Source organism: Gobio gobio (genome assembly GCF_949357685.1).
Source record: "Gobio gobio genome assembly, chromosome: 7".
Classification (NCBI taxonomy): domain Eukaryota; kingdom Metazoa; phylum Chordata; class Actinopteri; order Cypriniformes; family Gobionidae; genus Gobio; species Gobio gobio.
The window spans coordinates 38,335,914-38,363,673 of record NC_137103.1 but is presented as its reverse complement, the minus strand read 5'-3'; the positions used below and the strand labels follow the sequence as shown (position 1 = coordinate 38,363,673).

General features: G+C 36.3%; 1 protein-coding gene across 1 annotated transcript in view; it reads right to left on the bottom strand.

Moving 5' to 3' along the window:
• Window positions 1-330: 330 nt before the first annotated feature.
• itgbl1 (integrin, beta-like 1) overlaps window positions 331-27,760 on the bottom strand; it is a 61,612-nt gene continuing 34,182 nt past the window's right edge. The window contains exons 8-11 of the mRNA XM_079821202.1: window positions 26,941-27,057; window positions 8,696-8,842; window positions 2,636-2,749; window positions 331-1,241 (exon numbers count right to left, since the gene is read on the bottom strand). Coding sequence (XP_079677328.1) covers window positions 1,153-1,241; window positions 2,636-2,749; window positions 8,696-8,842; window positions 26,941-27,057 — 467 coding nt within the window. The 3' untranslated portion in view covers window positions 331-1,152. The remainder of the gene's footprint in view (window positions 1,242-2,635; window positions 2,750-8,695; window positions 8,843-26,940; window positions 27,058-27,760) is intronic.

Sequence of the window (27,760 nt, the reverse complement as noted above, 5' to 3'; positions counted from 1 at the left end):
ACAACAGCATACAATCTTTTTAAAAAGCCTGTTCAAAAACTCTACACTGTAAAAAAAATTGAAAATTTTCTAGTGACCGATCGCATTTAAATTTTTCAGTTGGCCAAATTGAATTTCTGTGAATTGATGCAATTTAATTCAATTAAAATTCAAGAAATTCAATTTGGCCAACTAAAAAATTTAGATGTGATCGGTCACTAGAAAATTTTCAATTGGAGACCTGATTTTTTTTTAGTGTAGGCAAATTTGTCAATTTGTCAAAAGTCTTGTGAACACATATCTATTGTGTGTTTTGAGGCCTTAATTAAAAAAAAATTTTGTTTGTTTTTTCAAAAATCATGCATAAATATTTTCTCTCAAAAATACAAGCATGTACATACATGTTGCTTAGATATTATGGTAGCCCACTTTTGCCATTAATATGTTTAAAAGCAACTGAACAAAGAGCATGTCAACTTCTAAAGGGCCCCAAAACAGCTCAGACTCCTAGGGGTTAAAGGAAAGAACAGTATGAAATTTTAGTCATACAGGCCCCAAATATCACAGCTGCCATAGAAATGATAATAAAAAATGACAACAGTTCTAGGTATGTCTATCTGATTTATATAAGACTGAAATTACTACTAGTTTACAAATGCAGATTGCAAAAAAAGAGCTTCCTCGTTCTCATGGCATCTCAGAGCAGGTTAAATTTATTGACATCGGCTGTTTACAACTTGCGAGTTTTCTCACATGAAACTTACCGTTTACAAAATAGGGTCAAAACTTTGCACACAAGCAGCGCTCTGAAAAACAGCAACCTAAATAATAATAAAATGCTCTTATTTATCTGTTGGCCATTTCCATGGATTCTCTCCTTTTGCTTGTGCTTATGTGTCAGTCAATAGTCTATGTAAGCATTATTATACACAATTATCATATATATAGTTATATGGAAAACTATAGAGGATTATAGAAGTATTATCATCTCCCACAGCTGTTTTATGTGCATATAATGGATTTGAAACCGCATTGCTTTAATTAAAAGAAAATTTGAATTCTGTTATATTGCACAGATTTTTAAAATCAATTTTCCCTCGCTTGCCCTTGATGTAGCCACCATTTTCTCGTCTCGACTGACAACAGAATCAGTCTTTAAGTGTCCACCAGGGGTTAATACTCCTCTCCAACCCAGATTTCACAGGCGTTTCCTGTCCAGCCGTCCCAGCAGTCGCAATTTCCGCAGTTGCACACGCCGTTCCCTGGAACAGAAGTTGAGAGGAGAGACAGAACTGAGAAACCCAGATCATCACTCTCCAAGTCTCGACATGCTTTCTCTCTTCACACCCCCTTGGCAGAATGTGCAAAAGGAAACCAAGTACAAATTCAAGTTTTGGAGCCACTATCTCTGGGGTCCCGTCTATTCAGTTCAAATTCAGTCCATGTGGCGGCACTGGTATGATTACATAAGCGTTATTACTCCTTTTTATTCAGCGTTTGTAAGGGAACATTGTAATCTGGTGTACACGAAAATCATTATCTGTGGAAGCTTACTGAGCTAATTCAAGTGCATCATTTGTATATTATAAGTGTTTAACTCAAACTCCATATTGAGTGTCTAACATTTTCTACAGCTACTCAAAAAGTGTCTTGGGAATTCACATAATTTGCGGTACATATAGCTACATGGGTTCGGTCAGTGAAATCGCCTGCTATTTGTAAATGCGCTGAAGTGAGGTTGTTTACGTATGCCATTAGAAAAGCTGTATGTGGCACCAGCTTTCGTTCAGAAGGAAGCTTGAGAGCTGTATATTGTATCAATATCCAAACAGTTGGAATTCGTATCAGCTGTGCATGAAATTAAGCCCTGGCTTTCCCTAATACACTGAATTTTCCACAGCGCTCATCAATTGTGGGTGTAATGAGAATATCTTACTGAGGCCATGACGATTATTATTTAGAAACTGGCAGGCACATTTTTGCATGATTATAATTATAAAGGCTGAGTGCATTATTGTTACCCAAGGTAAGGGAAAGAATTGGCTGATTGTTTGCATTTGCATTTGATCTATAGAGAAAAGGAGGTTTTCCCTGAGCAACATGAGAAAATAGTTTGAATAATCCTTATGAATATGGAAATGATGACATATGCCCTAATCGTTAATATGCTAATCAGTGACATTTAACAGACACATTTATGCATTCCTTTTGTCAGTTGTGTTTTTCGTCTTGTTTTGTTATGAATTTTGCATCTCTGTGCGAGGAGCTGTATAATTAGATGAATGACACGGCAACTGATAATGAAGTCATTAGAACAATAAGTAAACAGTTTCTAAACAACTGTCCAAGCATCCTCAAGCCCTTGAGCTATTGTAATAATAAATATTCATTGTGCTTTTTTATCACCACTGACTGGTCAACTCTTCAGGGCTTGAAAGGAAAAAACCTCGACTCTCTTCGGAGCATCTTTCCCATTGAAAAGCAGGACGAGAACAACACAGCAGGAGCCCACTGATTGGACGGCTCAGCCTGAGAGTCGTACAGAGCTGTCTAATCAAACGGCAGCCACATCAGAGAACCTCAATTTCCGTCACAAAGACATCTGTCAGCCTATGAGTGGGTGTTTGGAGGAGCGGTGCTGCATTTGAACACATACCTGTGCAAACCAGCCCGTCGTGTTTGTCGCACTCCCTGTCATCGCACTCGCAGAATCCCCCTGAAATGTACCACTCCTGTGGTGAGCAGATACAGCGGCCACAGTGACAAGAGCCTGCAAGAACAAATTAGCCTTCAGTCACACAACGATTGGAGATCCATTAGTCTTCCCTTATTCTCACATGCTATTTCACGTGATTATAAAACACTTAAAGCTGTGATACAGTTCCTAATTGGAATTTAAATAGGGGGAATTGTTTTTCTAAATGTGTGAAACAGCCGTTGTTTACAAGGTCCAATTTCATGCTCCTCCTGAGTCAGTAACAGACCAATATACAAGCTAGGCCAGTCAATTGTCCGATATTTGGTCATTTGGAAATATTCTGCATTGGTCGATAATACAGGTGCACCATTAGTACAATTTAAGTAAATGCTGATAAGCCAATAATCATTTTCAAGTTTTGGACAATTACAGATAAATGTCATATCAGGGTTTGTACCATCATGAAAAACCATGGAATTTAAAAATAACAAATTCCAGGCTTGGAAGATTCACAAATACAAGATTTTCACACGCGTTTCGAGACAGTTGACATTGTCACTTGCCTAATCAGGCCAGTATTGCATCATCACAAAATATTATCGTTTACACGTCTTTTTAAAGGAACACGCTGACTTTTTGGGACTTTAGCTTATTCACCGTATCCCCCAGAGTTAGATAAGTCCATGCATTAGGGCTGTAACGATTTGACCAAAAATAAAAATCTCGATTAATTGAACATTTTACCTCGATTACGATTAATGAACGATTATTTTGCTCTTTTTTTCTTGCTTTCCTTTTTTTGCCCTCAGAGTTCACTGATAAGGTTTGTACTGTAAATATTTTCTACTATTAAAGGTGGGATATTTTTTTTCTAATGAAAAAGTGAATTTCTTTGTGATTTTAAAATATGTGAAGGAAACGGTTCACTTTCAGCAGTTATTGCCTGTGGGGCAGATTTCTGTTTGTTGTACATCAGAAAATTAGCACATAGGCCTACATTACATTTATTTGAATGCATTAATGAGAGAGTGATTACGTGTGTGAATTAGTCATACCGTCTCTATTAATTAGGAAGCTGTGGTTTGTACTTCAAAGGTATTATAATCTATGCTATAACGGTTGAGTTTCTAAGCTACTTTAGTGATGAATCACTGGACGGCGTTGACAATGAGTTTCTGCGTGCGATCTTCACGTGATGTGCAAGCTTCTGTCTGAGTGTTCGTGTGTCACAATATATCAGGCATTAGTTCAACATAATACACATCTGATGGTCTAAAATTGCTTCAGTGTTCAAACTGACAGGCCTTAAAACAAATACAAATGACAAAGTTTTGTGAGGACGTGAAACTGATCTGGCGTCAGGGCGCGCGCATTGTCAGAGACACGGCTTGGCTCTCTGTGTCACAGAAAAAAGCTCACGAGCATTGAACGGAGAAGTTTTCCATAACGTTGTTCTTGAATAGTGCACAATCGCTTTAAATGTTCAAACTGGCAAGCCTTTAAACTCATCAGTGATCTTGCTTCGGGGCTTGTATGCGCCGTCTCTCTGTGTGTATCAGCACATATAAGAACGGAGATTAACGTACCTGTATAAACTGTAAAACATGCAATTACCATAGTAATTCTAAGCATCTATAAACAAAGATAACTGCTCCTGCATCTTTCCGTGTGCCTGCAAACTGCATTTGATGTGACTGGACGGGCGGAGTCACAGGAAAACAGAAATAACTGACATGGGAAAATTACGTCGGTTAGAGGTTCTAAATTTCGGTTTCGATTAGTTTTCGGTTAATTGTCCAGCCCTACCATGTATACCATTCTCATCTACCCATGCGTGCCATAACTCTGTCTGACGCACCCACCGCTAGCCTAGCTTAACACAAAGACTGGAGGTAAACGGCTCCAGTTAGCCTACTGCTCAATAAGTGACAAAATAACGCCAACATTTTCCCATTTACATGTTGTGATGTGTATAGTTACATCTTGTACTAAGACAAATGAAAATGAAAATGAAAAGTTGCGATTTTCTAGACCGATATGGCTAGGAACTATACTCTCATTCCTGCGTAATAATCAAGGAAGATAGTAGGCTAGCTGGAGCCGTTTACCTCCAGTCTTTGTGCTAGGCTAGCGGTGGGTGCGTCAGACAGAGTTATGGCACGCACGGAGAGGAGAATGGTATGTATGGACTTATCTAACTCTGGGGGATACGGTGAATAAGCTAAAATTCCAAAAAGTCGGGGTGTTCCTTTAAACCGCTAGTTTCGCTCTCTCGGAGGGACGTTTTCAGTCACATTCAAAGCGCACGCATAAATCCATGCCGCAAACAGTTCACTCACTAGTACCAAATTGAGTTCTTTTTCATGTTTTTTTGCACTTAAACAGCCAAATACACACAAAAGGATGTCAAAATGCCCGTCTTGGCGAGTATTCATGTAAATAAAGTCGGTTATGTCTTGAGTAAACGTAAACAGTTGAGAGAGAAAACGTGTATCAGTTTATTGGATCAGTGCACTCACTCTGTGCACTCAACATTAAAGGGATTAATGTTAACAACAAAAGACAAAAAGAAAAATCTCTCACTGCTCTTGACTCAATAACAATTGTAACTTTAATTATAAGGTGAATTTACTGTTTTAATTTATAGTTTATTCAATTTCGGTAGTATTTCTGTACCTGAATACTACCGTTCCTGAAACCCTTAATTTGTATCTTTATTCTATTGTATTTTCTTGTACTATTGCATTGAATTTTTTTTCTTATTTTTACTCTTAACAAATTCCATTCAAAACGAAATTCAGGCCCTGAGTTGAATTGATTATGTCGGTTAAACAAATACAAAACTTAGCATTTGGGCATTCAGTCATTTTTCAGTCTCTGCACATCTGGCACAGTCGCAGATTGTATTATTAAAACAAATAGCAAGCAAACAAATAGCATTAATAGTCATTAATTTTAGTTAAGATATGCTATGATATATTTGAACATCGATTTTTATTCTTATTTTACATGTATACATAGATTTTCATTGAACATTATTATCATTAGTATGAAGGTCATGAATATTACCCTAGTGAAAAATAAATATACCCAAATGTATTTTAAATATATTTATTTTATGTTAAGTATACTACAAATACATTTACATATTTATGTACTTAATATGAATACCCTGCAATTGTACTTTTGGTATACTTAAAGTCCTCTAAATTTGAACAACTAATTTTGTACTTAATACACTTTAGTTATCCAGAAATAGTGCTGAGGTCCAACTAAAGATATACTTAAGTATATTTGATTGTGCTAAAGTAGAACTATTGCAAGTATACTTTAGGTACACTTTAAATATCTGATAGATATTATACAGTGATTATGCTATTCTTACTAATAGTGATATCAAAACATTTTAGGCTTATATTAAGATATGTGCCTAGTGTAATAAAGAAGTAGGCAACACCAAATAAAGTTTAATTATAATATTTATATCAGTAAGTCTCAAGTGATATGTCAGTAAATGATAATTGATTTGTAGTGTGAAATAAATGTATTTTAAATACATTTTGGTATAGGTTTTTTTTGCCTCAAAAGTCATTGACAAGTCATGGAAGTTTATTGGTAAAATTGTGTACGAAACCTGTATATTATAAATTTGATTTGTGAAAATGTATGAAATTTGCGTATGTAGAATTTTGCTGTGCATAAAAAAAAATCATATTTAAAGACATTTACTCTGATATCTTTACATGTGCACAGTGACTCGTACATAATCTGTCATAGTCCCTTTAAATTGGTGCTAGAGGATTTTTTTTTATCTCACTATAGGGGGAAACTATTAAATATCTAATATCAGATCATTAAAATCATTAAAAAAATAATTGATAATGCTGGATAACAGTAATGGTGGAAATATGCATCCCTAGTTGATAACCTTGTCTGCTTGGTCGATTTACAGGCCAACTGTTATCTCTCTCTTTGCGTGAATATTTTGTAAAATATTTGAATTTCGTTATTTGTGTGGGTATTGCATTTGCTGTCTTTAATTTGTACTGCCCACCCAGGGTTGCGTTTCCCCAATGCATCATAAGCCTAAGTATTGTTAGACTTACAATGCTTTGGGGAGACACTGGTCTCTAGATGTTAGTCAACCTGACTGCACAAAATGAGATCCTCATATTACACATAGGATCCAGGGAAGTGCATAACATGATCTGTCTGTAACACCTCTTTCTGTACCTTACAAACACAATATGGTAAAAGTTAGAAAGCTGGAAAAGAACATTCCATCCCATGTAGTTTACCATCAGTCTTTTCAATCACAGAGTAGACAGCTCACCAGACAGTACATCCCTTGTCATATACCACAGTATTATTCTACTGGGAGGAACAACAAGCAGCCCACCGATACCCATGGATCCCATTTAATTCTTCCAATGTTTCATTCTTAATTATGCTGATGTTGTTATGACAAGCAGAACAACACTCCTGCTGATTGCCAAGCATTAATTTGAGATCTTGGAGGAATTTCTTATTTTCAGGCAAGCAACAGCAAACAAATAAAGTGTTCCATCATCGGCTCCAACGAACCCTATATATAAAGTGTATTAGTGTGTCACTTCACATGCTCAGAGAAAGGAGATAAATACTCCGCCGTGTCATGTAAAAAATTGGTTTAGCTTTATAGTTTTTTTCCAGGATTCTGGCAGGTCACATACAGACACTGAAATTGGCCTCTTATTAAAGTGTAGGGGAGAGCAGGGCACAACCTAACGCGGGGTTAGTTGTAATGCGCATGTTTTAACCCTTTCCACACATGCCAGAATGACGAAACTTAGTGTATTTACTAGTTGCCCTATCATCGTTATTTAGAGAAAAAATAGCGCCAAAATTAAAAAATCTCTGGAAGATATTACTGAACATGTATTTAACCATAGCAAAAGTAAATTTCTTACTTAAATTTAGTTTTCATCTGTTTTTTTGTGTTTATTTAAAATAAGACAAATCTGATATTATTTTTATCTTATATCTGTTATTTAACAGTTGAGATCGTTCTTTAATGCTGATCTAATCAAGAAGACACGAGCCGCGATTTAAATCCCAATTGCGCAGATGGGGTGCGTTGTAACACTGCGTTACAATGTGCCCCTATTAGAAATATGCCATTATATTCTATACGTTTATGAATTCTTTTGAGAAACCATGAGAAAAGGGTGAATAATGACTGAGAGTTAATGTTCAGAAATGATTAATTATTATTATGTTTTGAACTATGCTGTATAGCTGTATTTAGCGATGTGTTTGTCAAACTCAAAAATGCTTATATTTTTAATGATTAAAAAATGCCATTATTTTATTTATAAAAGTTAATAATTGTAAATTGTTGACAAAATATTTAAGTTAGTCTTGTATATATTTTTGATTATATCAGGTAACATTTTAAGCTGTTATTTGGTCATGTTACATTGTGCCCCACCACATGTTACAATGTACCCCACCTATGGGGCATGTTGTCACATTTCACTTCCATTCTTTCGGGGTAAATCAAGAAAAAAGTATACACTGTATTAATGAAACAAAACCACATAATTGTTCTAGACATGTGTGCAATTAATGTGTGAAACAATAAATACTCTGAACCCCAAGTGGATTTACACAAACTGAGAAAGTCAAAAAGCGCTAGGCTCCCGCTCTCCCCTACAACTTAAAGCGTTGCTTTCAGTGTTGCGTGTGGTTTTGGAGAACAAGTGTTCAGGTTGTAACTTGATGTAACTTATGGAGATGCAATCTCATTCCCTCTCTCTCACCAATAATTTCTGTCTCTATCAACTAAATGTGGCACAAACCCTCCCCAAAAACAATTGATTGGTGGAAATAGTTGTGTTTGCTATCCACCTCATTAGAGAAGCATACGTGGGAAATCGATTTAATAGTTCAGTTTGTTCCCCAACAAACAAATGAGGGAACCCACTTTCATTTTAAAGATATTATTTAAGGTGGTGCTCGAGGCATCGTCCCTCCTACCTTTTCCAGAGCACATGATGCCGTCGGCTGTCTCGCACAGGCTCTTGCTCTGCTCGTCCGTCATGTCACAGCTGCGGGGGAACTGGCAGTGCTTCCCAAACCATCCATCACTGCAGATACAGCGGCCACACGAGCAGAAGCCATGGCCTGGGGGAGACACACAGTGCACACGTACGTGCGCGTGCACACACAATCACTTTCTCTCCTTTACCAAAGAAAACCACCATTTGTATCTGCCAAAACAAAGCAACGGTCTGATTGATCCAGGCAAATATAATTGGTTCAAACAGACAGGAATTCGTTTCCAGACTGGCTAATGGTATTGCGGTAGCTATACGGCTCTTATCACTTGTGGACCCTGTGGGATGAAACATTCTTTAGCCTCTCGGATCATTTTGGACGAGTCGCCGTTTCGGCGTTTGTAACGAGCTAACTGTCTAAACTGTGCTCAGTCAAATCCTTTGTTTCAGCTGCCATGAAAAAAATACTATTATCTATAGCCTAGATCTTGATTTAATCTTGACTTAGATTAGAGCAGGGGTTTTCAACATTTTAAATGCTATGGACCCCTAAATATGATCATCCTTGTGCAAGGGACCCCCCATCCTAAAATGTAAAAGGCACCTATATTGTTTCTTGTATAGACACCCTATCATATTCATAATGTCAAAATATTATATGAAAAATATTGATTCTATTAACTTTATTATATTTTTTCAACTCAATTAGTACTATACTGTGTATATGTACTGTATATATTTATTCACTCATTTACTACATTCTGCCCCTTAGTAATATTAGAAAACATGGGATTAGTTTCCATTGTTAAGCTGAAGATACTTATATATTTAATTTACACTATTAACCCTAACGCCCAAAATAATTAATTGGTTTGAGTAGAGCCAAATCAAATTAGTTGAATCAAATCATCGTTTATGAGTATTTAGAACTTTCTTTTTCGAGTTCACAAAACTGACACATTTTAAGTAATCTGAATTGTTTCATTGTTTTGAGTTCTATGAACTTGTTTCTTGTAATTTAAACAAATTTAATATGTAACACAAGACAACATGTAAATTCTAAAAGTAAGTGTTATATAATGTTTTTTTGTGCTAGATTAATGTCAAGGTGGAGATTTTGGAGAGTTTTTTTTTTTTGGTTATTCATCCAGCTAGTGCTATGCTAATGCTATCAAGGCATTGTGTTACCAATTAGCAAGGTAGCATGCATTGAATGAGCTAAAGCTATTAAATTAGTTAAAGCTTGCCAAGTTTCCACTATTAAAAATATTTAAGTTACTTAAATTCCCTTACTTAAAGTTTAGAGCAATTAAAATGTGCGAGTACAAAATAAAAATCTGCAAGTTAAGCTACTTAAACTTTAAATTTCTGAACTCAAAAATATGTTGTAACTGTTTGCCTCAATTTTATTTTTGAGTTTTGCCAACTTATTCGGGTTTACAGTGAAGACCATGAAACTTCTAATTTAAGTTAGCAGAGTGTGTTAAAGATAAAAAATATTGGATGACCAGAAATGTTCTTCTATTAAATTTGGATAATACTAAAACCTGTACACAGAAGCTTTTAAAATACAATTTGCATCTAAAAGGATGTACTGTTACGGTTACATCCTCTTCAGTTAAAGATCTGAGTGATTAAAGACAGCAACAAAACAGATACAAAATAGATAGCCTTCTTCCACCTCAAAAACATTGCTAAGCTAAGGAACATGCTTTTTTCTGATGCAGAAAAGCTATTCATGACCTCTAGACTGGATTACTGTAATGCATTACTTGTCCTGCATCCTCAATAAACAAGCTACAGTTAGTCTAACATGTATCTGCTAGATTTCTTTCCAGGTCAAGAAAATATGATCACATAACCCCAATTTTATCATCTCTAAACTGGCATTGATTATAAAATATTGCTACTTACTTATAAGGCCCTAATTGGTTCAGCTCCTGTGTATATAATTGATCTTCCACCCTCTACTCTCTATACAATCCAACACACTCTATAAGGTCACAAAACTCAAGACTTTTGGTAGTCCACTAAAAGAGGGAGAGCGTTTTCACATTTAGCTCCTACACTCTGGAATAGCCTTCCTGATAATGCTCGGGCCTCAGACTTACTCTCCCAGTTTAAATAAAGATTAAAGATACATCTCTTTAGCCAAGCATTCACATAATGCATCTCATAACTTTGTACTCTAGTCACATCAGATCAGATGCACATGACTATCTTTTGCTTAAAATATTGTGAGCAGCAGCTATGCTTATTATTCTCCATTTGCTTTTCTGTTTCTACCTCAGGATGCCATTTCCCCATATATTAGGCTCATTGTTTTTGCTTCAATGCATAACGTTAGCTATAACTGCACGATCTGTATAGTTTAGAACTGTACATTTCTGCGTGATAACAGATTACTCTTAATTTTGATGTAGAAACATGCATTTTCTGTGAAGCGGCTTTGAAATTATATAGAAGAGTAGGCAGCCTGCGTAGGTCACCAACTACCAAGGGAGTACCCGGGCACCATCTCGCCTCCCTGGGTGCAACAAAGTGCAATTTTTTTACAGTTTTTGACATGTTCCACACAGTCTGTGCATTAGTGGTAGGGATTTACAACGATTCTCTCTGCAGGTTACATCGCCTGTTGGTGGCAACAAGTGACTGTCTTAGAATGAGTCATTCAGTCATTTATTTAGCCGATTCATTCTTAACACAGAATTGTCCAGGAACAAAATGAGTGAGTCGTTGACTAATTCACTGAAGATTTGTTCAAAACCACTAATTCATTTAGGAACTCCACTACCGTGTGTTGCCCACTTAGTTTGGATGTTCGTTGGCAGAGAAAAACAGACAATTTGTAAATACTATGCAATTTACTCTATATGAACTTTGAGTTTATTGAACTGTAAAACACATTCACACTTGCAGTTGTGTTTGTATCACCAAAAAACTGTAGCCTATACATACAGTAGGTGACGATAGCTAAACAAGCCTGCGTGCATTAGTACTCCAACCACTTTATGTTAGTAAATTGTCAACATGTTTATAGCTATTTAACTAATAACACATTCCTAAGCTTCCCAGTGGTAAATAGTACTTGAGAGGGGATTCATGTCCAATATTTAAAGGGATAGTTCACACAAAAAGGAAAATTCTGTCATCATTTACTCACCCACAATTTGTTCCAAACCTGTGATTTTCTTTCTTCTGGTGAACAAAAAAGAAGATATTTTGAAGACTATGGGTAACCAAACAGTTAGGGGCCCATCAACTGTTTGGTTACCAATATTCTTTAGCAGAAGAAAGACATTCAAGTCATTTTAAATGTCCTCGTCACTTATGGACTGGGTTATTTGGCATTTACAAGAGCGTCACTTTGGGAGATTTGTGCATGGGCGTTATTTCACGTAGGCTGTAAGAAAACGAAATGTTCACTGAAGCTGAACTGTGTTTTTTCTCTTAATTTTTAAAGAGCAGTTGGTGACTCACTGTGATACACTGAGCTATAGAACAACTTCTCCTCCCAACGACTTACTTACTTTCTGGAACAGTGCTTGGTAAAGAAAAAAAAAAAAGGGATTCCCCTAGACTACATCTGGCAAGGCAGAAATGTGTTCTAGCTATTAAAACCAAACAAAAGGATGTGGTATGTTTTCTGAATGTCTTAACGCATCGTAATTATAGTAAATATGAGTTTCAAAATTGATACTCACGTTTCCAAGTTGGGCGTGCCATCAAATGTATACATGATGGAGGGAAGATTGCTGATGGGACTGGTATTTTTTAGTTTCCACAACAGGTACATGCATTGTCGTTAAAGTATATTGCATATTTACATATATGAATATTCATTATCGTATTGTATGTTTTATACACAGCGAAAATAGCCTATATTTGACCGAAATTAGTGAATGTATCAATCAATGGGACGCTAAATATCATTTTGGCTTTAACAAGATTTTCCCAATAAATAGGCAAGAATAAACTTAGTGTCTTCCATGATTTTTTCCAGCTAACAATTTTTGGTTCTCAGAACATTCCCAGAACATTGGTTCCCAGAACGTTTTTTTTTAAGGTTAGTTTTTGGTTAGACAGGAAAGTTTTCTCAGTGGAAATAGAATGTCAGTTCTTGATTTGTAGAACGTTATTCTAACATTCCCAGAATGGTCCCCTAACCTCTGTACTCCGATATCATTACCCCCACTCTACGTCAGTAATCATATGTATGACGCCTATAATCAGTATTAAACAAACCATATCTTGTTTTTATTTATTGTTTAATTAATAAAAAATTATCTGAGCACATTAACCATCATATGAAAGATTAAATAAGATTAAAGTTGCCCATTAATATTTAAGATTTAGGCTACTATATTTAGTACCCAGTTTTTACATTTTACATAGCACCAAATAACAATAACTTCAACACAAAATGTATTAACATACATTAAAAAGGAATAAATAATTATTTATGGATATCATTACATTTATTTCTTACTACTGAAGTGTACAGTTTAGTGGGACATGCTTCTTTTGGTTAACGTCATGTTCTTTTTAATTAGGCGTGTCAAATCTCTCCGAAATCATATCATATCTATATTAATTTTAAGTAATTACTCAATAAAGAGATAGATAAACATATGTTAGTCAGTCAGCCAGTAAAACAAAATGACCGTCATAAACAAAAATGTGTTTTCAAAGTCTTTCCTCTTGCCCTTAGCAATATACAGTAAGTTAGCCTTTCAAGTCCGATACAGTTCGATATCTACTTTATGGATCCAACATGGATGGAGCATCCATACTCTTCCAGCATAATGCTCTTCTGGCTTGAAGAAGACCAAAGTCTACGAGTTTAATCTGTTTTGATGTTTGTATAAGGTCCATTGGATTTATTCCAATAATACAAATTTTTACATTCAAAGGAATTTTAATGTTAAACATGTCTGACATACATTTTAAAACCTCCTTCCAGAAGTTTTGTATTTTTGGACATTCCCAGAGGCAATGATATAGTGTACCTTTGTCGTCCACGCATTTAGAACACACATCTGGAATATTAGCAGACATTTTATGAAGTTTGACAGGTGCTATATAGGTTCTCATTAACCATTTATATTGAAGTAGCTTGAACCTTGTATTTATTGTCTGTGCTTTAAGACATGCATCATTCCAGTCTGCCTCATCTATATGTTCCTGCATATCCATTTTCCAGGCATTTAATTTGTCCAATGTTGTTACTATGTTTGACCAATAAATTATAGTACACAGATATTTCTTCTAAGATGGTATACAGATTGCCTGTTCTTCTTTTGATGACATGAAACTTTTCAATTGTAAGTACTTTTTTAAAAAAATGTTGGGGGGAATTGAATATTTCTGGCATAGCTGATCAAAAGAAAGTAGAACTCCATCTTCACATAGTTCCCTGATTTTCTGAATGCCTCTTATATTCCTGAGCTTAAATCTTTATTTCCAGGAACAAATTGTTCATTACCCCAAATAGGAGTAAATTGGGATAATCTCGGCACATCACCTAATATGCTTATGTGCAGCATGCCAGATTGAAACTTTTAAATTGAATTTTTAAGGAAAGGGTTTTTGTGTTCTTCTTCAATGACTTGAAGAGTATAGATACATTTTTAATGGTATATCTGGGATGGACTCTTGTTCAATGTCTACCCAAGCTGGAGGCGCTGTTGTACAGAAATAGTTTAATGCTGAAGTCAGTTGGGCAGCCATATAGTACCATCTAAAATTAGGAAGTCGAAGCCCTCCCCTTTCATAGAGCAAGTGTATTAGCTTAAGGCGTAGTCTAGCTTTTCTATCATTCCAAAAAAACTGAGCTATTAGTTTAAGTTTATCATAAAACATGTTTGGTAATGGCAATGGGAGTGTTTGAAAAAAAGTATAAGAATTTGGGTAGAATAGACATTTTAATTATGTTAATTTGTCCAATCATGGATATTGGTAGATTTGAACATTTTTGCAATGCTTCAGTGGTTCTTTCCACCAGGGAATCGTAATTTATTGATGTTATTTCACTAAGGTCGGGAGTTATTTTGACACCTAAATACCTAAAGCCTTGTCATAAATGGGGTATTTATTATGGGACCATGTCTTTCTTCCTTATTAAGAAACAATAATACTGATTTAGAGTTGTTCATTTTATATCCAAAATTCTCGATTAGTCTCATCAAATTGGAAATACTACTTTTCACATTAGTGAGAAAATATCATCTATAATTATAATGCTTGATATTCCTGTATGTGCTCTCACTGCCATAGCTAGGGGTTCAACTGCCAACACGAACAACAGCGGGGACTAAGGGTACTCTTGACGGGTGGATTGCTGTAGATTGAACAATCTTGAGATGGTGTTATTAGGTAATATCTCAACAGCTGGGTCTGTGTATAACAGCCGAATACACTTAAGAAAAGTTTCACCTAATCCAAATCTTGTAAGAACATCGAAGAGATAGCCTCATTCTATTCTGTTGAATGCTTGGTACCCATCTACTGATAGCTTTGCTGTGTCTTTTTCATTGTGTCTCTCGTGTAGTGTATTTAAGACCCTTCTGATATTATGATAATACCGGTATGTCATAATATCTTTGTCTTTTTTATACAAAACCTTAATCAGGGAAGATATTTGTCTAATTTTCTAGCAAGTGCTTTACAAAGTATTTTTGTATCACATTCCATTAATCTAATTGGTCTGTATATGAAGAACATTCAGTTGGGGGCTTATTTGGTTTTAATATTAAAGTTATTATAGCTAGTCTTAATGAATCTGGGAGCGTTCCAGTAATAAATGATTCCTCATACATGTCAAGTAATGGTCTTACAAGCTGTCTTTTAAATAATTTGTAAAACTCTATTGGAAGCCCATCTGGTCCTGGCACTTTACCACTGTTAATATCTCCTAGTAAAATTACCAGATTTCAGCAGAATTAATTGTTCTTCAGATTGCATTTTCTTTATCCTCCAGGCCAATAGCGTAGACTCTAAAAAATGCTGTGTTAAAACTAACCCAAGTTGGGTTGAAAATTGACTAACCCAGCAATTGGGTTGTTTTAACCCAGCAATTGGGTTATTTTACATTACATTCTGTTTTAATTGGGTTAAAACAACCCAATTAAATTTGATCCTCTAGTATTTGTAATTCCTGATTATGTTGTTTGGCACTTCTATAACTAATCATTTCTCCTCTTGTCTAAGCCTTAAATGCTTCCCATCTAATACTTGTCGTAGTTTCATTTGTATTTAGTTCAAAACATTTATCAATACAATTCTCCACAAATTTAGTAAATGCTGGGTCTTGTAACAAATAAGTTTGCAACCTCCATCTAGGACGATGCTGAAATCTGCCCAAATGGAGATATTGCTGCATGATCACTAATTACTATACTATTATACCAGCATTCTTTCATATTAGACAATAGTTCCATATAAGTTATAAAATAGTCGATGCGTGAGTGAGTTTTATAAGAACTTGAGTTACAGGAGTATTCTCTTCTATTTGGGTTTAGCATTCTTCAAACTTCAATTAATCTTAGATCCTTCATCCTTAATCAATTATTGCTTTTCTAAATTGTATATGAGTTGTATTAATTTGGGTGGATCTGTCCAATACGGGGTCGAGGGTACAGTTAAAATCTCCGCCGATAATATTAAATCCCTCCAAAGCAGACACAGTTATAAATAATTTCTCAAAAAAGAATGGGCTGTCATCGTTTGGACCGTAAATATTTATAAGATTTAGCCTTTGTGTCAAAATACTCCCCTGAACAATAATCAATCTTCCAGAAGGGTCCTAAATGGTTTTTGCAGCCTGAAATGGCAATGATCTATGAATGAGGATAACTACACCCCTTGAATGACTATTGAAAGTTGCATGACTATTGAAAGAAATACTTGGCCTGGCCATCTTTTATTTAATGTATATCTGATGCAACCAAGTTTGATTCTTGTAGAACGACTAGATTTGAGATATTTTATCCTGTTCAATACTTGTTTCAGTTTGGCCATTTTTCTCATTCCACTGACATTCTTGTAATTTGAATATCCAGACTGTTTGTTAGTTTTGTTTTCTCCATAAATTGTCATAGCATGTTATTAAATATGAATGGAAGAGAGAAGGAAAAAAAAAAAGAAAAAGAAGAAGAAGAAGAAGAAAGGGATGCAAGTGTAAACGCAACCCCACCTCGGCCCCCAACCCCCCACCCCACCCTACAGACATGCACTCAGAACATCGAACTGTTCAACTATTAACCGAACCTGAAACTGAAATGGCCCCCTCCCCTTAAAGGATTAGTTCACTTTTAAATAAACTTTTTCTGATAATTTACTTACCCCCATGTCATCCAAGATGTCCATGTCTTTCTTTCTGCAGTTGAAAAGAAATTAAGGTTTTTGATGAAAACATTCCAGGATTTTTCTCCATATAATGGACTTCCATGGGCTCCAAACGGTTCAAGGTCCAAATGACAGTTTCAGTACAGCTTCAAAGGGCTTTAAACGATACCAAACGATACCAGACCATGAATAAGGGTCTTATCTAGTGAAACGATCCGTTTCTGCGAGAAACCGAGCAGTATTTATGCTATTATTTTACCTCTTATCAGACAAACGTGATCATCTCTGAGCTCCGCCATAACTTCCGCTAAGTGAGGTCAAAAGAGCGTGGTCATAGATATATTGATCGTAGATTCCTCATTCTATTGATCTGTGCAAGTGCTAATGAGGTATCTAAGTATACATCTATAACCACGCTTGTATTTTGACCTCACTTAGCGGAAGTTATGGCGGAGCTCAGAGATGATCACGTTCGTCTGATAAGAGGTAAAATAATAACATAAATACTGTCCGGTTTCTCGCAGAATCTGATCGTTTCGGTAGATAAGACCCTTATTCATCGTCTGGTATCGTTTGGTATCGTTTAAAGCCCTTTGAAGCTGTACTGAAACTGTCATTTGGACCTTTAACCGTTTGGAGCCCATTGAAGTCCATTATATGGAGAAAAATCCTGGAATGTTTTCATCAAAAACCTTAATTTCTTTTTGACTGCAGAAAGAAAGACATGGACATCTTGGATGACATGGGGGTGAGTAAATTATCAGAAAAAGTTTATTTAAACAACAACTAATCCGTTAAGTGAAAATCTGAGGGAGGCTGATCCACAGTATTTGAGGAGCAACTAGCCAGCAGCTCAGCCCAAGATATCGACAAATTAGTCACTCCCTGTCAACCATGCACATTCAACTAAGTACACTAATCTCCCTCTTTAACTATAAGAATGTATAATTTTACCACATCAAAGCAAAACTCCTTTGTCTAATATATACAACCTATGAACTATATAGAACAACATCAACACAGTTGTACCCAGTCGGCGCATCATGCTGAAAATGATTAGTATAATATTACAGTAAGCATACTTAAAAGTTAGCACATACCAACTAGAGAATATGCCTACTTCCAATTATTTAAACTCACTTGAATGCAACAAGCTCATAATCTGACTTCAGAAGAGTTAAGAAATTTCCGATAGGATGTGAAGACAGTGTATTAGTCATGATAAGGACTTTTATGAACAAGCTTTGCTGTATTTAATACATTTTAAAAATGCTATTCTTATATATATATATATATATATATATATATATATATATATATATATATATATATATATATATATATATATATATATATATATATATATATATATATATATATATAAAGATGCATTTTTTTGTTTGTTTTTTGTGCAAGGTGATTTTAACCAGTTTGGAACACCAAATCAAAGTAGGAAGGAAAGTACCCAATTTAATAGTTTATTTACAGCTGAGAGGAAATATATTTGTTGTGGAGGATGTGCAAAGTGGTCCGAATGACAACGGAGATTCATTTGTGAAATATGCTTGTACTTACATTGAGTTCTTATAAAATACTTTTTTCGGATGTTATAAAATGCCACAGTGATTAAATAAACAGAACAGGCGCTGTTGTAGCCATTTAGAATAAATGGGTGGGGTGGCAATGTATTCCCATTGTACCTTATAATAATTGCAAGAAAATGTTTTTGTGTGGCTCTTTGTCTTCCTCTCTTCAACTGGTTTATTTTGTGGGTGTAGGTATACAGGCTTGAAGTTTGATGCACTCTTGGTAGAGCTACATGCTTGACTGCTTCAATCAGTCAGCCTACGAGAGCATTTAATTGCTTTGGTGAGTGGCACCCCAGTCCTTTCAATTAAAGCACACCTGCGATTCCCCATTATCCCGCCTGTAAATGCAATTCGAGTGTGGGCATGTTGGAATTCACGGTGCTTCTCACACCTATCTTTAGAAAGATATTTTCCAAAGAATGTAGCCTAGTCTTAAACTCAGGCAAGTGCCTCGTAAAATAATATAAATCAAATCTGAAATATTGATGATCCTGCATTTCAGTAAAACACTTTCATGTTAACACAACTGGAATGGCTTCTCAAGGGCTAAAGATCCCATGATCTTTAGCAAGGCATATCTGAAGGCTGCCCTTCATTTGAACACCAATTCAGTCCTACAGGACCATCTATGCAATTAGCTGAGATGAACGTTTCATCAGCGTGTGTGATGGCTGTCTCTCTGAGCTGAGAGCTGCGGGACGGCGTGTTTCCACACTTCTCCTCTGTTAGCAGACTCTCATCTGTCTGACTGTGACTCGGGCAGACACAGTCCCGAGTCCTATACATATTTAAACATCTCCTAGGGCTGGCCCACACAAGGGCAGCCGGCCGAGCAGTGGCGGCTGGTCGCTTAGTGACACAACACAATAAGCATTCTGAAAGCAGCCGCATTAAATTTGTATCCCCACCAAAAGAGGAGGAATGTCGTTCTTAATATACCCACGTGTACCACGGTTGAAATTGTTGTGCTCATCTATCATCGCATTTTCACAGGGGTTTCTCGAATGGTACTGCAATAGAATAGATAACAGTATGACAGATAAACATTTATATTGGTGGCAAATATATATTATTTACGGATAACTGGGAAAATTATGCTGTTTTTATTGATAGTGAAATTAAAACAGCTAAAACTACATAAATCATTTTAACCAGTCCTTTGTAACAGCATATTTTTTGAGTTAAAGGATTAGTTGACTTCAAAATGAACATTTCCTGATATTTTACTCACCCCCATCTCATCCATAGATGTTCATGTCTTTCTTTCTTAAGTCGAAAATAAATTATGTTTTTTGAGGAAAACATTCTCCACATCATAGACTTCAATGGCAAGGTCCATATCAATGCAGTTTCAAAGGGCTTAGAAGGGCTTCAGAGGCTCTGCACGATACCAGACGAGGAATAGGGTCTTATCTAGCGAAACGATCTGTCATTTTCAAAAAAAATAAAAAATGTATATACTTTTTAACCTAAATTGATTATCTTGCGCTGCTCTGCGTGCACCAGTGATTACGTAATCACGTCGGAAAGGTCACGCTAGACGCAGGAAGAAGTACCGCCCCCGGTTTACAAAGTGCACATGCGAATACTAAATACAAACGTCTTTTAGCAGAAAAAGGTAAAACAACGATGTTGGACGATTTTGATTTTGAAGTTGAAGATGGAGTGTTTTTTGGTAAAGGCCCGGGCCATTTGTATTAGTCCTTGCATGTTCGCTTGGGGCTGTACTTCCGCCTACATCTAGGGTGACCTTTCCGACGTGATTACGCAATCGAGCAGCGCAAGATGAGCAATTTAGGTTAAAAAGTACATACATGTTTTTTGTTTTTTTAAATGACTGATCGTTTCGCTAGATAAGACCCTATATTTCTCGTCTGGAATGGCACAGAGCCTCAGAAGCCCTTCGAAGCGATTTGAAACTGCATTGATTTGGACCTTCAACATTTTGGTTGCCATTGAAGTCTGAAAACTGAAATGTTTTCCTCAAAAAGCGTAATTTCTTTTCGACTCTAGAAAGAAAGATACGAAGACCTTGGATGAGATAGTGGTGAGTAAAATTTCAGGAAATTTTCATTTTGAATCCTTTAAAAGTTCAGAATTGGCAAAATATGTCTCTGTGCTTTCTGTCCCATTACAGTGACCTTAATCTACATTTAGGTGTTTTAGAATGCAAGAAAACGTCCTGTGTGAACACCCTCTAACGTGTCTGAGGGTTGTCACTTACAAACACTTTTGTTAGTTTCTAAGTGAAATATGCTTGTTATATTCAACAACAAGAATAAATGAAAAATGACAACTAAATTTTTGATGATTTTATATTATTATTGTTAATAAATGTATATAGCACCTTTCCAAAGCTTGAACAGTCCCTGTGTGAAGGAATCGGGTTAGTGTCCATATTAGGATTAGGGTTAATGGACAGTTCACCCAAAAATAAAAGAAAAAAGTATTGTGTGATTCCAAACCAGTATTATTAATTTTTTTCTGTGGAAACAAAAGTTGTGACAGTATTTTCTTACCAGTTGCGACAAAATGTGACTAAACTGCTTCTCAAACAAGAAATTATTATTATTTTTTTTAAATTACTTTATTTTGTCCATCGGGAATTGATTGGATCGAAACAAAAATAACGACTTTATTCAACAATCTCTTCTCTTCCGTGCCAGTCTCCTACGTGATTCACGTAAGCACCACAACCAAGGGCGTAGATTTGGTTTGATCATTGGGGGGGTTGAACGTTGGTATGCTGCCTCTTATTTTTTTTACGTGTATTGTTATTGGATAATTTATTTCTTCATATCTATCAATCTATCTAGGCCTACATGCTTTAACTGATTACAAATTCAACATATACAAATATGAAAGAGACAACATTTAGAAATGTATTTTAAGATTTTTACATTCCACCTTAAAGCAGCACTAGGTAGGTTTTGCTCTCGGGGTCCCCCTACAGTTGGGAAACAGTATTGTCCTCTACTACTGTCGTAAACTGTCATTCTACATCAGGGGATGCATCGCACGTGCATTTATTGACATGACAACTATAATAGCCCTGAACACTGCAAGAGGAGTTCACATGCAGGTGTTCTGCTTGCGTCGCATGTGGAATGTCTTCATCCCAGGTAACGTTACAGTGGCATACGTTTCAGCATGTCTTATGAATATCATTTCATGGGTTTTATTTTTTTTCAAACGCCAAATGATCGCGATACTCACGTTTACAAGCCAGTGTCATTATAGTAGCCTAGTCTTTTGGTTCCTGTTTTACAGAATCTATATGATACTTCAATTCAATGTTTGAGTGGTAGGTAATAACCATATATCGTCAATATTATAATATCAAGCTACCATAGATGAATCTGAAAATTTGAAAAATCGATTTGCATTATAGCTTGAGGCAAGACAAATAAACCAATATCACAGACATGTTAGGTATCCTAAAATATGATTTTGTACGTCTTATGTATTTACTTGCAAGAATGTAGCCCCTCCTCCTTCAGCTCACGCCAGCGAGCAAACGCTGGCCCAATGTTGATCCTCGTCCTGCCTTTAATCCGATCACTTTCTCGTTTCCTCTTTTTGCTTTCCTCCGACAAAACCTTTGCTTTCTTATTTTTCTGTGCTGCTTCGGCCATGACTATAACATTCGGCAAACAAATGATAGTTGGGCTCGCACGTCCAAATTTAAGGAAGTGGGGGTGGTGGTGGAAGTGACCTATGCCGTAAAGCAGTCGAATTTTGTAGTTCTTTTTGTTCTCGGGTTACTACCCGAAACCCGAAGTTTAAAAGTACGATTAAAAACGATACAGACCCCGTCAGGCTATGGCAGACGTGTCATTCAACCTATTGTAAGTCGATGTATCATCACAAGAGTCTTGAAAATATATTATAAAGGTTGAAAAGTTACCTAGTGCTGCTTTAATGCATTAAATTTTTTTTTAAAGGGAAACACATTGGCTCTTGAACAACTGTAAATCATTGATAATTACAGACACTATTAAAAAGTGAACTAGCAAAACAGACGGCTGCTTTGGTAACTTGTTATACTGATAGTTATAGCTGAATACATTGGCATGGATTAGCTAGCTTAAATATATATGTAGTGTGTACTTAGCTATTACACAATATTCTCATACCTCATTCTCAGTACATGCTTTATTATTTTTTTGCATCCCTCTCTGACCAGCAGTTAAATATAGTCCACTGTGCAGCGCTTGTTTTTGGCGCTAACCTTACTGTGTGCTCTCCCATTCAAACACCACTCGCGTTGTTTTGGTGAAAGTGCGACTCATTGGTTGGGCGTTACCAATCGGTTCAATGGAGGGGGAGTATTTCTTGTCTGATTTATTATGACAAACTCATATTTAATTAGGAACAAAATTATTGTTACAAAATAAATGACTGAAGTAACTGATGAATTTGAATATTGGGGGGGTTACCTCCCCCCATCCCCCCCATAAACTACGCCCCTGACCACAACGCATGCATGTGCTCGGATCATGTGCGGCAAATAGTGAGCCACCGTTCTGCCGTAGAACTCGGAAGGGCTGTACTTTGTGAATAGCCCAACAAAGTGAATAGAGCAAGAGAGTGACAGGAAAGAGAAAAGATTGTTGAATAAAGTCGTTATTTTTGTTCATTTTTGCGCACAAAAAGTATTCTCGTCTTGTCATAACATTAAGGCTGAACCCCTGTATTGCAACCCGTTCTCACTCCCAAGGTGTCAAAGTCCGAAGCATGGTAAAGTGCTTTCCGCATCACAATAAAGACACTAAAGGCACCCCTAGGCGTCACTATATCGACAGTATAGTATAGCACTATATAGTGCTCCATTAATTTGAAATGAGAAACCTTTGGCATCACACACAGACGCGTTGGGCATGGAAACGATATCGTCATGATGATCATATATTGGGTTATGATTTTGCCATTATGACATGTTGGACTGTGATTCTCAATTTAATCAGCCAGCATAATTTTATTTACGCTATAGACACGTTTGAACGTGTAACCCAACCCCATTCCATCCCTAAACCAACCCATTTGTGTGGTAGCCTATATAAAACGCAGATATAACAGGCAGAGTCGACTGCATGCACAATTTATTCAAAAAGTACCAATATTCAGAGGCCAAGCGATTGATTTTTGTGAAGGAAATCCCCAAAAGCAATCCTCCATCCGCAGAATATCACGAACACATTACATTTCAAATATTGCCGCTGGTTACGTCAGTTTTCATAGTGAAATTGCATTGGCTCTCGTATGTCTCGTGAACAATTGCGTCATTACATCAGCTTTGATTGTAAAATGTCATTGCTTCTCGTGTGTCTTGTGACCGAATGCGTCATGCTAAAGAGGCGTGTGTATTATTTGAATGAGATATGAATGAGTGTGTTCACGGAGCGGCGGGATCATCATCTCAACGATTAAAACATTAAGATCAACTCTGTTCTTTACATAGAGACATCGTGTGACTTCAGAAGACTTGGAATGCAACATGAGTTAATACTTTTATACTGTTTTTGGGCTGTTTTTGCAAAAAATAGATTTGACTGTACTTGTATTTGCCTGTTATGTGTTTTATATTGTTTAGGAGTGGGTAGGTTTAGGGTAGGAGTTGGGTTAGCTGCTCCAAAATATAAAAGTAACCTTTAAATATGAATAAAATATGAATAAAATCATGTCTGCTTTTACAAATGCAAAGAATAACATGCGTCTTGATCTGACGCATTGGGTAAACAACTGAAATGAATGGAGCACCCAGCGCGTCAATATAAGGACGCCTAGGGGTGACTTTAGCGTCTTCGATGTGACGCGGAAGGCACTTTAACATGCTTCGGATTTTGACGCCTTGAGAGTGAGAATGGGTTGCGTATTCACATGGACTATTTTAACAATGTCTTTACCACCTTTCTGGGCCTTGAAAGTTGCAATTCCGTTGCTGTATGAAGGGATCAGAGAGCTCTCGGATTTCATCAAAAATATTTTAATTTGTGTTCTGAAGATGAACAAAGGTCTTACGGGTTTGGAATGACATGAGGGTGAGTAATTATTTTGTGTCAGGTGTTAGCACTGTATATGACTGAAATCATAATAGCAGTAGTGGAAGTATAGAGAAGAAATTGAAAGCGATTAGTATTTTTTAATCCTAAAGTGAAAGTCGTGGCAACAGATCTCAGCTATGTGGCCTCAGGGATAATGTTGTCTGGACAAGCACTCATGAAGCAGTCATATACATGCACAGAAACAGACTCTATACATGCACAGAAACAAACCCTAGAAGGAAGGCATGAAAATCATCTGGTTTAGTATTGCTTTCTAGCCACTAGAAAAACTACTAGAATTTGTCAAATCTGTTTCTATGTCAGCAAATTCTTCAGTCAATTATTTCCAGTGGCAAAATTCCTGTGGTTTCTTCTTCTTAAAGAACAGTACATGTGATCTACATGACTCAATCTGCTATTCAAAAGCAAATAGCCTTAGAAAATGGCAATTAAAAATTAAATGACTAAAGCGGTGAGCGTTTGGCCTCTGCAAAAACTTTGCAGTCTGTGCCTAGATGCTTGAAACAAGAGTGCAAACTTCTCAGAGAAGTAGGATTGAATTTAAGGTGTTAATTAATCATTTTGGCAGCTTTGTGGAAGGGCTATTTTCTCCAAGGAGTGCATCTTCATTTATATGAGAAAATAATTAACAGTAACGATATAAAGCAAAACAAATATTCTGAAATATGAGATGGAATAGCATGTAATACGAAACTCTTTCTCAAAGTAACAATGTCCAAAAGCAACGCCAGTTCATAAAGTTTCAGAGGATTGTTGATTTATTTCCTTTAGCTCATTACATTCTCATAGAGGTCCTAAAGTGTGGCAAAATACATGTGACAAGTCATGTGAGCACTACGATTTGCTGATTACACTGTTCGCCTGTCATGTATGCACCTAGTTTCAAAATTGGCCTAAATGGGTAAAACTGAAAGTTTGAGGATGGTTAACAACTCGCCCTCACATCCAAAATCAAATATAGTCAACTTAAAACTCGTGATTTGAGTTTTTTTCGAAGAGCTCTCAACTCTGTGAAGGTAGCGTGGGATCTTATGCTTTCAAAGCTAGCTTGCTATTGCTAGCCTCTCTGAAAATGACCTACCCTACCTTTAAATAAAAGGTGCACCTCTGTTCCTGTATTGAACCAATCCATAATGTGTATGTTCTGAGAGCGGCCAGGAAATGAGACAGGGTAGATGCTGATTCTCTATTAATTACCTACTTGCCCTTGGCAGAACTGTATGAATAACATGATTAGTTCTCAAGTGTTTATTATCAATATCCCTAAAGTCAGACGTAACATGTAACATTCCATCATAATTCATAAAAATATAGACCTAATATGTCAATGCCCTTGGTGGATTTAATGATGTGTTGTTCAGTCAGATGGAGTCTTTATAGTTTAATGTTTAAACCCACAAGCTTGTACGTGATCATAGAAAATGGAAAAACTCGTATATTACGCTGAAACAAGAGGCAAGAGTTTCTCTGGAAGCCCCTATGATTGTGTAAAAATAAACAGCTTGGATCCACCAAAAGTAATTAAATAAAAAGAGCTACTAGCGGCAATAAAGAAAGCTATAGCATTTCTTGCTGTGAAAAACTTCTTGATGTTTATTATATCTCTGCAGTTTGCAAGATTTATTAAGTTATAAGCAATGGACCTGACCCAACGTCGACCGAGAGTATGTACAAAAATGTATAATAATATATGTTTTTTTCTTCCAGAATTACTTTTGATTGGAAAATTACATAAGCTCTAAAGTAGGCTATCCCATCTTCATTTTTATTAAATTGGGAAAATATAGATACACAAAAATGTCTTTTTTAATAAATGTTGTTCTTTTGCACTTTTTCATCAAACAATCCTGAATTTTTTTTTCCAGTTAACACAAAAATATTAAGCAGCACAACTGTTTCCAACATTGCTGATAATAAGAAATATATTCAAAAACAGAATATTAAAATGATTTCTTGAAGATCTTGTTACACTAAAAACTGTATAGTAATGGCTGCCTAAAATTCAGCTTTGCCAACACTTGAATAAATTACACTTTAAAATATACTAAAATAGAAAATGTGTTGTTACTGTATTTGTGATCATATAAATGCAGCCTTGGTGAGCATTAATATGGTCAATTCCCATTCAGTTTTTTATTCGATTTTCATAGACCAGCACCATAGGGATATCAAACAATGGCACCGTTATGCTTATCTGTCCTGCTGTGTGTATTTGTGTGTGTTACCTCCACAGATCTCTCCGTTCAGGTCCTCACACTGCCTGTCGTCACACTCACAGTTCTTGCCGTGTACGCGTTTATCTCCGGGTGGGTGGCATGTGCACTGGCCACACAAACACTGCCCTGAAACACACAAAGACTCTGTGACTGGAAAGAAAGCAACAACATGAGAATGAAACTCAATGCAATCCAACATGTGGCTATTTTTGCTGTTTTATTATCAAGATCTTGTGTGAAGGTAGTTCAAATCCAAGTTTCACCTTGAATTTGGCTTAGCAAGGTCAACTGAAAAGCTCACAGCACTGAAAAGCACTGAGTGCCTTGGTCTACGCTTATCATAGAGCATATTAGTCTGCTAAAGTGACACTGTCGTTGTTTGACATTGAAAGCCGTTACAACTCCAGCTCCGTGCAGGCGAGGAGAACAACAAAGCAACGCCCTGTCTGACAACCTCTCAGCCTGCCGAGCAGATAAAAGCTGCGTGCTGCCGTTGCCACGGTAACTGGTGATGTCAAAACACTTTTCCTTTATCGATTAGCTTGAGTGACGTCATGTAGCCCATCCCTTAAGCTTGCATGTAAAGCTGCAAGAGTGTTCAAAAAAGCATGAAAAAAGCATTTAATGACTAGCCACCTGTCTTTATTTCTTTCATTTTCACTTCTCTAATAGCGTTATCCATCACTAGTACCAAATTATACAGAAATGTCAGCAACAAGTGGAGCTCACTGAGTTAAAATTTTCGTACTGAAAAACTTAACTAAGCATAAATTGATTCTTAATACCTTTATACAGACAGAATAAAACACATGATGCACTAGACAGAGAA